The sequence below is a fragment of the Balaenoptera physalus genome (assembly GCF_965194825.1).
Source record: "Balaenoptera physalus genome assembly, chromosome: 14".
Lineage (NCBI taxonomy): Eukaryota > Metazoa > Chordata > Mammalia > Artiodactyla > Balaenopteridae > Balaenoptera > Balaenoptera physalus.
In genome coordinates this window covers 32575880-32587889 of record NC_138893.1, presented here as the reverse complement: position 1 = coordinate 32587889, position 12010 = coordinate 32575880, and the positions used below count along the sequence as shown (strand labels likewise).

General features: G+C 48.2%; 1 protein-coding gene across 16 annotated transcripts in view; it reads right to left on the bottom strand.

The window, feature by feature from the left end:
- FGFR2 (fibroblast growth factor receptor 2) overlaps nucleotides 1–12010 on the bottom strand; it is a 102480-nt gene that overhangs the window by 71507 nt on the left and 18963 nt on the right. For 6 of the 16 annotated variants that reach the window (XM_082423979.1, XM_082423987.1, XM_082423989.1 and 3 more), the window contains exons 3-5: nucleotides 8664–8795; nucleotides 3779–4045; nucleotides 2825–2902 (exon numbers count right to left, since the gene is read on the bottom strand). The exons of 3 other annotated variants lie outside the window; for them this stretch is intronic. In XM_082423979.1, coding sequence (XP_082280105.1) covers nucleotides 2825–2902; nucleotides 3779–4045; nucleotides 8664–8795 — 477 coding nt within the window. The remainder of the gene's footprint in view (nucleotides 1–2824; nucleotides 2903–3778; nucleotides 4046–8663; nucleotides 8796–12010) is intronic. 7 more of the 16 variants (XM_082423992.1, XM_082423991.1, XM_082423993.1 and 4 more) reach the window with 2 other exon arrangements.

The window sequence follows — 12010 nt, the reverse complement described above, 5'->3', positions numbered from 1 at the left end:
AGAGAAAAACCCTTCTCAGAGAAGCTCAGAAATATCACAGGGTTGCTGGAGCATCATTTGTTAACTTCACTGAAGGGGAACTTTCAAGCACACCCCAGTGGCATCTCCAGGCAATCAGAAGGCACCGAAGGAATCAATTTGGACACATGAGTGGTTTCCAGGTGGCTGAAAATGTAAAGAATTCGGTGCTTCTACAATTTTCCCTATTAATCAGGTCAGGCATTTGACACTCGAGGTGGCAAAAAATTGTCTTAATGGCAACATCCCCTTCCCCGCCTTGCCAATTACCCCGGCCATGGCATTCCTCTGTCCACACAGGCCACAGCTGCTTAATCTCAGACGCCCCAGGCTGCACCTGTGAATCAGACCGGCCTAATCACACTAACAGATGGCAGAGGCCAAGCAGCCAGCTAAGAACTGCTATCACTTTAAATCGCATCTAATGTTTCACAGGCACCAAACAGAGGCAATTCCCGACAGCAGTATCTGCCTGGTACAGCTAACACCAGCCCTTAATCACTGCAGAGCACCCACTTTGGGGCAGAGTTGGTGTCATTCGAGAGCTAATTACAAAGAACCCAGGTTGCAAGGTGAAGGCACGGCAATTCACTCAACGTGGGCTGGCGTTTCTTAAATGCAACACTCTACTACCTGGCCCTACCTGGGCACTGAGCAGTCAGGACTAGTATTCAGGATGAAAAGAGAGTCATCAGAGAGAGATTCAGTTCATTTAGCCTACCCTGCTGTTACATTTTATAACTTCCTGCATATTCCGGGTAACATGCAATTAGGCAGGGGACTGATCACCAGAACAACGCAGTTCCCAGGCATGCCCACAGAACAGCGCTGAATCTGGTGTCCCAGTCAACAGCAATGGCTCCCACGCGTGGGTACCACTTTAGAGCTGTAAACAACTGTGCGAGCATCTTCCCTTCACCCCCGTCATCACCCTGAGTACTGGCAGAGGGGCGCTGGGATTAGACATGCCACAGGCCTCTGACTGAACTGCAGCGCTGCTTTTGGCTCACTGAATCACACATTCCCAATGAATAAAACACAAACAAACAACTCCTTTCTCCACCTTATCTGGTCGCTGGGGGCACTGACTGAACGAACCAGCAGCCAGCCCAGAGTCGGCCCAGAGCAGACCCTTTTCATCACTGTCAGGGTCACTGCCTCTCCTGCCAGAGCCAAAGAACTAATAAGAAGTGAGTGGCATGTTGTAACGTACCAGTGTTTTATTACTAAATCGCAATGATAATAACAACCTCATTAGAAGGCTGGTACAAATCACAGTGGAAGACACTTTCACTCGCCTTATTACCCACTGTTTTACCAACGAGATCGCTAACAATAAACTCCTTCTGGAAGCAGATGTGCGTGTGCGAGTCCCTAAGCCAGTGGTGCTCACGCTTACTGTGCATCAGAATCACTCCCAAAGTTTCTAATTCAGCGGGTCCGGGGCGGGCCCCGAGAATTTTCATTCCTAGTAAGTTCTTCAGTGACGCTGACGCGAGTGGTCCAGGCCGCAAGCTTTCTCTTGCCAAAGAGTGAAAACTATATAAGCCCAGATACCTCCCTTTTTGCCTAAGCTGCTAGGAGACTCAAGAGACAAATGCAGTTCCCCACTAAAGCAAAACATTATCCCAGGTGCCGGACAACATGGATTTTCTCTTCTTCCTTGAAAAATCCCTGGGTCTATTTTAATAATGAATTATCTTATTATTTAGGCCTTGTTTAAAGTTATTAAAGTAATATCCTTTTGAGAAAACGTAGAATACAACATCTAAGCAAGGAATGCCAGTGACCAGTGCAAAATCACTTTGGAAATATTCCAACCATGTCATTGGAAAATACAACTTGCTATATTTGATCTTCTTTATTGAATAAACACTCACAAATATTCTTCTGAGCAATGTACAAATATGAACTCACTAATCCTCATAACCCCAAAAGATACTGTGATTATTCCCATTTTACAGATAAAGAAACTGAGGCACAAAAGTTAAATTACTTGCCCAAGGTCACCCAACTCAGCAGTGGTGGAGCAGCATTTGAACCGAGGCTGCCCAGCTCTGAGAGGCCACATTCTCACTCACCATGTAAAGGCCTCCTAGTGTCAGTTATGGCAGTGCTTTAACTGCCTTTAAATACGCAAACAGCGTTTGTTGCCCCCCTTTTCTATATGCAACGTAAGACACACTTCCCTTATTTCTGCTCGGCAAGCAATGATGTTTCACAAGGTCATGGTTTCTCAACCTTGGCACTATCAACATTTTGGACCAGATAATTCTTTGTTACGGGGCGGCCCTGTACATTGTAAAGATGTTTATTAGCAGCATCCCTGGCCTCTTCAAAGCCACTAGCATCCCCCCCTTCCTGTGCTGAGACAACCAAACATTGCCCAGTGTCCCCCTGGGGAGGGGGAAGGAGGAGAATCACCCCCCGTGGAGAACCACTGGGACAAGCCAAGCACCGTCGACGGTTATGAAGAAGACCAGGATGTTACATGGCTCTACTGGCTTAACATCTCCAAATAGTGAGAAGCCAGAGGAAAAAGGAAAACCAAGGAAAGAAAAGTCATAACTGCTTTCAAAAGAAAGTGGCTACTGACACAATAAGAAAGAACAAACAGTAGAGAAGGGTGTACAGTAACACTGGTTTATTCTCAGATTTGAAAGTCAAGAGAGTATAGACACAGCGGAGAGAGGTGGGGACGGCAGGCAACAAGCATCTCGAAGAGTCGACAGGGAGACAGCTTCGAGTCAGGACTTCCCACTGAGCTCTCCTCTCTCGGGGACCTTCGGAGACAGCAATTACTTACTCTTGCTGTTACTGTTCTCACTGACAAAATCCTCCGAGCCATCTGTGTCGTCCTCATCATCTCCGGATGAGATGGCATCTGTATTCAAAAGAACATATCCATGGTTGTGTTTTTGCAAAGCCAAAGGGTGCAATCATCTACAACTTAGTCTTTCTGGAAAGGGGATTCAACAACCCAGGAACCCAGGCAAGAAGTCTGAGACCATGTTTAGTTAAGATGGTTTTAATGGCTTAAATTTTCACTCCATGATGATGGTTCGTCTATATTATGATTCTCAACGTTTTTTGCTTTCACATTATTTAAACATGCTATAAAATTGGATATACTGAAACTGGATTTTAAGCTTCAAATGGTACTCGAGTCCCCAAAGAACTTACTGATTGTGTAATATCCAAAGATTCTTTCCAACACAACCTTTCAGCACTCGGGGTCTCCTTCAAGAAAGGAATTAGTCGCTAGAAAAACTTAGCCCCCGTGTGGCCTTCTGACCGTTTACTAATATTCTGAAAGCGGAACTTTAAACTTGGCTGCAAAAGGGGTCCTGTGCAGTCCCTCCTCACCACATGGAAGAAAAGTCAAGGAGAGAAACTTAAATTTTAACAAAAGGAAGCAGAAATCTTCAGCATCCAAATTTCAATTCTATGTTCTAAATGCCAAGGATGCCGGTGGTATGGGGGTAAAAAAAAAGATGTGTTTTTACTTATAGGAAAGTGTGCTGTCTTAAAAGAAAAATGCTACTGTGCACATGAGAATCCTGTCATTTTTAATGACCAGCCTCTCTGATATACCAGGTCCCGTAGAAGAACTTCAAAAACAGATCAATCGCAAACCGTGAAGTTCTGTGCCTGGCAACCAATTAGCAGATCCCACTACGATTTCACTTGTCCAATAACACTTTACCCAGAAAAATGGCTACAGAGAAGAGAGAGAGCAGCGGCTGGCAGGCCAACTCACCTGTGACATTGACCATGAAGTAGACAGTCTCACTGTCTACATTCCTAGCAGCAGTACAAGCATAGAGGCCGGAGTCTCTAGGCGTGGCACCTTTTATCTGCAAGTACTCCCCAATTAGCACTGTCCTATTGTTGGGCCCCAAGTGTACCCCATCCTTAGTCCAACTGATCATGGCGGCATCTCGCAACAGGCAGCGCAACTCTAGCAATTCCCGGGGCGCAGCCACGTAAACTTCTGGTTGGGAGATTTGGTATTTGGTTGATGGCTCTGCAGAAAGGTGGGAGAGAGAAGACGGAGACAGATGGGAAAGAGGGAAAGGAGAGAACGTCCAACAAAGGTCAGTGGAGTCCCCTTGACGCCCGGGAGAGGCAGTTCATGCTTTGCAAATGGCCCCAGGGGTGTCTGCTTCTCCTCGCACCCCCAGAAGCCGCCCTCGCCAAGGAGAAGAGGAGCATACAAAACCAACCAGAGGAAGCGCCCGGGAAAAGCTGCCCCACTGGGTTTCCACAAACTGTAGAGCGTTAAACACAAACCCCAAACCCAACTTGGAAAGACACTATCCAAGAAAACTCTTAAGTCGATTATCAATCCAAAGCCTGCTTACACTGTAACCCCCCGGGAAAGTCTATCATTGTGGCGTTTTTAATCTGTGAGAACGTGTGCTTTACCAATGGTTTCATCCCACATGACTGCACGGCTGTGTACACACACACGCACGCACACACACACACACCCATTTATTTGTGCTGACTCTGCCTGTTGTCACAAATCTGAGCTTCTTAAAAAGAGTTGCCTCAGACTCTCAGACTCAGATCAGAACACCGCTGGTCTGGAGACTTAATTCTGTGCTGGGTGAGCTGGGATACACTGCTTTCTCTTAAAATGATAATAGCCTGGAGGCGTTAACGGCAAAACAGAAAAGAGAAAAATGCCCCCAGGGAGCCTAGAGGAGGCCCCCATTACACTTAAATGGATCCTGAAATGAAGCTGCTGAAGGCTGCAGGCCGGTTGCTCCATGCGAAAAGCTGGACCGCTCCCTGCCCACGAGCCCCCGCCGCACACCCTGGGTTTCAGCCTCCTCAGCCCTCTGCCTTTGTCTCCTTTAGGGCTGTTCCTTCCTCCCTTGCCTCCACACGAACACCAACCTGTCCTTCAAGGCCCAAATCCCTCGTGCCCTCCCGGGTGAGAGTGTGCCACCAGGCACCCTGGCCCAGAGTGAAGCGGGTCTCCCCTCTTCACCAGCTCCTGGGGATGGACCACATTCCTGATGGACTTGTCCTGTCCCCAGAGGAGATGCCAAGCTCCTGAAGCGAGGGCCGAGGTCTCGTGGCTCTTTGTGAGCCCCTCCCCTGCCCCAGGCAGACACATGGAAGGTGACCACTTCCGACAGGGTCACAGTCCCCAGACATGCAGGGCAAGATGGGACCTGGCAGGACTCAGCCTCCGCGAAAGGAGCGACAAGGAGCCATGTGTCTTTAAGAACAGCCAGAGCTGCCAGCCGGGACCCACGAGGGTCCATGAATCGGCTTTCATCCTTCACAGTGAGAACTATCAATGGTACCCGGAGTCCCAGGCCCAGCAAAACACAAAGCTTCCCAGCTCTGGGACGGTTCCAAAGCTGGGCAGCGTCACAAGGCAATTGTTTTGCCCTTTTGAATGTGGTCTGGACGAATCTCCCACATAAGATTGAAAGAAAGTTACTTCACGTTTCAGTCCCTGTATCCCAGGAGCTGCATGCATCTGGTTCTAGAAATCCTTCTCCCCAACACCACCGCCAGCCAACATGGAGGGCCAGGGCCCCCCAAAGGGGCAGCCCTAACCCCACCGAGGCATCCACGCCAAGAAGGGCCCAGACGTTGAACAGGATGGGAACATAAAGAGGTAACCACAACCAAGAGAAGAAAATAAAAGTCATATTTAACATGGAAAAACACACCCCAAAACAAGGGCAGAAAGCCCCAACTGACAAGCAGGTTACATTTCAAAAGTTTGTTTTTCTCATTCAACAATTATTTATTGAACACCTACTATGGGCCATGCTTTTTTTTATTCTGGATGCTCAAGAAGCAACAGGAAACAAAAACAGTCCTTGCACTTATGGGATATTAATTACAGTGGGGTGATAGACAATAAATACAACATCTACAAAACTATAAAGTATGTAGGGTGGTCCTAAGTGTCAGGGAGAAGAATTCAACAGGTTAGTGGCACACCCAGAGATGGAGGCTCTGGGCTCCAAAGCAGGAGCTGGCAAACCACAGCTCCCGGGCCAAACCCAGCCATCGTCTGTTTTTGTAAACAAAGTTTTATAGGCGCACAGCCATGCTTACATATTGTCTGGGGCTGCTGTGATGTGACACTGGCAGAGCTGAGTAGTCGAAACAGAGATCTAATGGCCTGCAGAACCTAAAATATTTACAGTCTCGCCCTTTACAGCAAGTTCACCAACCCCTGCTGTATAGGATGGTCAGAGAAGTCTTCTCTAGAGAGAAGTGAAGGGCAAAGCAATGCTTAAAAGATGTTGCTGGGAACTTAGTTGGAAGGTCCTCAGATGAGGCCTCCCAAGGCTAAGTCATAATGCTGCTGAATTCAGGGACTGATAACAATGTTTTGAACTCTGGATCCTGAGCAGCAATGCGGGTAAGAGGGGAAATGGAGAAGAACAAAGAAATCAGTTTCGCCCGTAATCTCAGAGCATCTCCCACCTCCTAGAGTCAGGGCCAGTCAATATCCGAAATGACGGGCCCCCAAAGGCCACCTGGCCCACCCCTTTCACAGCTAGTCAAGGCCAGGATCAGATGTCATTTGGGTCCTGGGTCTCTAACAACTGATTACGGAAATAGCACCCACAATGTTAGAATGAATTGACAGTGGCTTAGCCTGGGTCATAAAATCATCGATATTTATTACAACCGCATTGTATGATCAGCAATTTACCAAGAATGTTGTGGAATTTGCTTTCCTCTGAGCCAGAACTGGTCAACAAGAGATGACTGAGCAAGGAAGCAGCTGGTCAGAAGCAGCAACACTTTCCTCCCTTAAAGGAGAGCCCAGGACCCGTATGGCCAACCTGTTCTGTCCTGGCCCTCGGATAAGGGGAAGCATTGTCCCTATTTCATGGAGGCATTGGAAAGCTCTAATACTGTTTATTTTAAAAAAAAAAAAAAAAAAAAAAGCAAGACACTTGCAATTATGATGCAGAAAAATTTCTCTCTGGACAAAGGTGGAATTATGATTTCTCCATTTTTAAAGGAAAGCATTTTGACTGAGAAGCCTTTCCTTCATCTGAAATGGGTAAACCACAAAGTCTTGCTGAAACCAGGAGTATCTGAGATGCTGGACCAACATCACCAAAAAGACACCACCACCTGCTGCTGTAGAAGGAGGTAACACGGGGCGGTAAGGACCACGTCCTGTTCAGGGTGGACACACAGGAGATGCTGGTTAAATGCGTGCTGCCTGCATGGGAAAAGGATGAAGCCCTGAGTTCCAAGTCCACTCTGCTCCTGCTTAACCTCTCGGCCTCAGCTTCCTCATCTACTGAGAAGCAAGAATGCCCCCAAAACAGGATATTATCTTGAGAATCCAACAAGCCATTCAATATGAACCTGACCTTCCAACTATACCTTGTTGGGCCCATGACGGTCACTATCTCCGTTGTTCTTCAAGGCTGAAGACACTACCACGATCTCGAGCACCACTCTTTTCGGAGGATCACCAGAGAGACTCCTTGGATTTGTATCGCCATGGATACAGAATGATGTTACTAATGATGGGCTCCCAGGTCAAAAGGACTGGTAAGGTGACTTGAGATACTAAGAGTGGTTTTAATTTCCAGGAAAACCAGGTCAAAACTGTCACCCAGTTTTCCAATTAGATGATAAGCTTCAAGGACAGTAAAATAATTCCCCAAAATGCATCAATAAGATAACAGTGTTCATTCATAACATTAAGCCATCCACCTTCAAGGTCTGAAACCAGTAACTACTACCGGTGGGAAATTCTGAAAGTGTGTGCTGCTTCCCTCCCCAGCTGATTATTTCACAACAGGCTCATATGGGGGTCTGTGGCGTCTTTGGGGAACCCCAGCAGAACCCAGCAATACTCCTGCGTAATCTAGGACTTCAAGCGCAACTTAGGGAGGATGGGAGAGTGAATAGAAAGGGGGGAAGAAGGGAGAAGAGGTTGGGGATAAAAAGTCAGGGAAGACCAGTGGGGCACATGGTGGGGGTGAGGGGCAGAACGACACGCCCATCCCAGGCCACCTAGCGGCTCCCGTGGCCCAGCTCGCAGGTTCCTGCATCAAAGACATCCCAGGACACAGACACTTAGCCCGAGACCCAAACCAGTGGCTCAGTGGAGACAGCTCTGTCCCCGCCCCTCCCACGCGGCCACTGGGGCTTGGTTTCTCTTCTGCGCTGCTGTCCTCCAGGTGACTCCCTGCCACGCGCTCCCGAGTGCCCTGCGGACACCTCCACAGGGGTACTGACCTCACTTTGCTCCGTGGAGACAACGGGCCGGTTCCCTCTGACGTGGTTGATGCTGCATCTGCGGTACCCTACCCACCCCTCTGACTGTGATGTGATCACCTCCCGCTGTCACAGGTCAGTGCCTCCCCTTGAGTCCACCAAGCTGCACGGCCTGCTCTATAAAACATGATGGTTGACATGGGGCAAAGTATTCCCTGAGAGATTTAAACGATACCTTTTATAGCAATATTAATATTTCCTGCGTTTATTTTTTCTGGTACTGCAGCAGACTTTTTACTCTTTCTTACAGACAGGAGTGGAGAAATCCACGCAGAGCACACAGCCAAACACTTCCCCCATCTGTTCTCACCAAAACACAATGAGGAGAAGGCTCCAGAAGCCACTTTGCTACGCACCAACTGCGCTTTCAGAGGCTTCCACGGACAGAAAATGTTTCCTCATATCTTTCATAATATAAATTACAATCCACAAAGAAGCAAGAAGGCTGGAGCGCACACACCAGTGCTGGACATTCTTCGTCTCTGTACCTAAAAGTGTTAAACAAACAAGGCGCTGAGTTTACTTTCTGGGAGGACGAAAAGGCACGTGTTTCTACTTGCTGAGGCCACACGACCGGCGGGTACAGCTCGGCTGTGCAGATCTCTGGTTGCATCAATCTGAACTTTCTCCCCACAAGTTTCAAACACTTGAGAAGCACCAGTGGCATCTTATCACACAGCTGCTTTCCAATAAATGGACTCATCTGATATTAAAAAATGAGAGACGGGCATCTCTACAACTCATCAAAAAGTGAATGGTGTGACTAACAGCCGCCACTGCATACGGTTGGTGCGGGATTCCTGCCCGGAGCTGCATCTCCTTCCCACCCCTAAGAAACTCTGAAGCTGGGATGCCTTGGGAGCTACTGGAATGTAGAACTGAGGGGCCTCCAACTGGGAAGAGAAGATTGAGGCGAAGGCTGCCTGACACCCCAAGTCCAGCAGTGGATCAGGGCAGAGGTGTGACATCACGCTGATGTCACCAGCTTTACTTCACAGGAAATCGACACAGGGAAACCAATCCTTGCTGGGGGTGAGCAGAGCCCAGGGAGTGGGAAGTCTTGTAAAAGTCAGAAAAGGCTGTGGTTTCTGGAACTTCGCTGTACACGACCAGCTGAATTCTTCCCTGGTGTCATCGGGAGGCCGTCTTGAGACAATTGAAGCAGGAGAGAATTTGGAACAGGGAGCTATTTCAGGTAACACTTGATGCTGCCGTACCAGCCATAGCAGCACTTCAGACTGTCACTTTTTATAATGTTTGCCTATAAACTTTTCCCGTGTGGTTTTTGAAATGGCGCCCAAACGCAAACAGAGAACAGATGGGAAACCCACGTCTTGCCCTGTCCAATCATTTCGTGGAGAATGGATGACAGATTTAAACTGTTAAGGAAGAAAAAAGCCACATATGCCAAGGGGACAACTAACTACACAAATTCAGCCTTTTCTGGGGTTTCCTAGGGACCAGTGTCTTTTCAAAGGTCAAGATGATCACAGCTAAGAAATGGGAACCCCAGCTTCAAGGATGCAGGGGGGTCACCCCTGGAATGCATCCCCCCTGAGGTCTCTCCGCCTGAGAAAGTCAGGGGCATCCAAGCCCTAAAGACATTCCTCCAGGAAGGGAAGAAATGGAGACAGAAATCCCTAAACAGACCCCTCAGCAAGAGAGGAGGGAAGGAAGAGAAAGGGAAAGGGGCATCCTGCTAGGGGGTATGGGTGGCAGGCCTCCCCGGGAACTACAACACCAGCATGTGGGGCAAGAGTAGTAAAACAGCCTTAGTTTCCTGGTGCCCTCCCGACATTCTGCCACCTTGCACGAGAGGAATAAATATCACTGCTGTGGGGCTGCCACTGTCTTGACAGAAGAAATACACAGGAGGCAGCTGCACATGTCACCGCAATGTCACAGGGCACAGAGCAGGTAAGTGTCTGTTTCAGACTCGCCCTCCTGGTCTTCACGATGGCCCGTAGCAGCCACACTCCGGTCCTGGTAAGAAGTTTCAACTGGCCAATCCCCCATTTCCTGTCCATAGGAACAGAATACAGAATCCCTCACATACACAGCACTGCCAAAGTACTTTCTACCAGCCGGAACGGAGGGAGTCTGGACAGACAGACATCTATATCGCTTTACTTTTCCGTAATCCATGATGTCTTAGAGCACAGGGGCTTTGGAAGAGCGAAGCCCACACTTTTCTATGGCACAGTTTCCATCTAGGTGGCATTAAAACTTAGCCGTAGAAAGATTTAAAGGTTCTGGGGCCCCTGCAATCAAGTCAGAAATGACCACCCTCGCGTGCCCTAGCACGGGGGCTCCGCAGACACCCAGATGGCAGCAGCAGAGCTGGCTGCTTTCAGCTCAGACAGGCTCGAAGCTTCTCCTTTACGAGAACGGACTTGCAGAAGACAAAATCCGGACCTCAAACAGAGGCCTTATAAGGCCTGGGTACTACTTGTTCCTTAAGGGGGGAAGGGAGAGACAAATACTCTGCACAATATAAAGATGAAAGTTCTCTACCTCAAGAAATACTGCCAACATAAAAATGGGGGCCTCAAAGAATTCAAAGCACTGGAACACAGATAAGTAAACAGGCTGCAGTTTTCTCTTCCAACCCTTTGTCGGGGTGTCTTGCAGACTCACATCAGGACTTAAAACTCTCCTTGGCGGTATCACGGGGGCCAGAACAACCACTAATAGCTGTCTCTGCCACAGTAGCTTGACTGTTCCAGAAACTCTAGCCTGGCTCACATTCCTTGTGATCAGATGGGATAATGGCTAATGCTTCCAATATGGTAACCATTAAAAATTATATATTTAGGCACACCCCTCATATAATTTAGGTCTGTCTTTGAGAAACATGGTGAACAGCTCTCCAAGTTTGAAAAGAAATGATGTTGCTACCTAAGAGAAAATAAAAATGTGGAAATAGTAAAGTGCCCAAGAAAGTACCCATCTAAAAGTGAGTCACCATTATCGCCCAATATTCGGACCCAAAACGCAGAAATATTCACCCCGTATTTTGTCAGCATCCCATCTTCTTTTGATCTAAGGTTTTAGGCTATTAATTATAGTGTCCTCCAAAAGGGAGCAAGAGGGACACAAAAGAGGTTTTCTCCTGGTCACAACGCGTGCATCGAACTCACGCTCGGGAGAGCAAAATTCCCACTGGACCACCAGGATGAGGGTATCGAACAGAACCATCTGCAAAAAATCCCTAGATATTGGCAGCTTTGCTTGAGCAAGAACTTCAAAATTGAGCCCTTTGTTCAAAAATCATTTCCCAGAGAGATAAGCCATCAGGGTATCTAGTGCCCAGGAAGCAGAAACTGGCACTAAGAGTTGCGTCAAAGTAGCTCCCCTGCCCCAGGTCGGATATACAGTGAGCCTATGTGCTCAGTCACCTGGTCATCCAGGCCCTGAGCCTGCCTTCTGGAAACACCCTTGCTAGACACAGCGGAGGGGGCTGGCCCTTCTCGAAATCTAGGCTTCCTAGGGCATGCTGCTCTAGGAAAAACCACATCATCAAAAAGCTGGCCCTGCCGACTGACTGAGACCACTGGAAAATCTGTCTCTTTTTCTCAGCAGAAGGTTTTGGGCTCCCTGTATCACCATAACCAGGAAGGGAAAAGGGGGGAACGGGGATGGGGGCGTCACGAGGAGGTAAAGGAATGAAGGAACGAACGGGATCTGTCTGAGCTTTATCGGC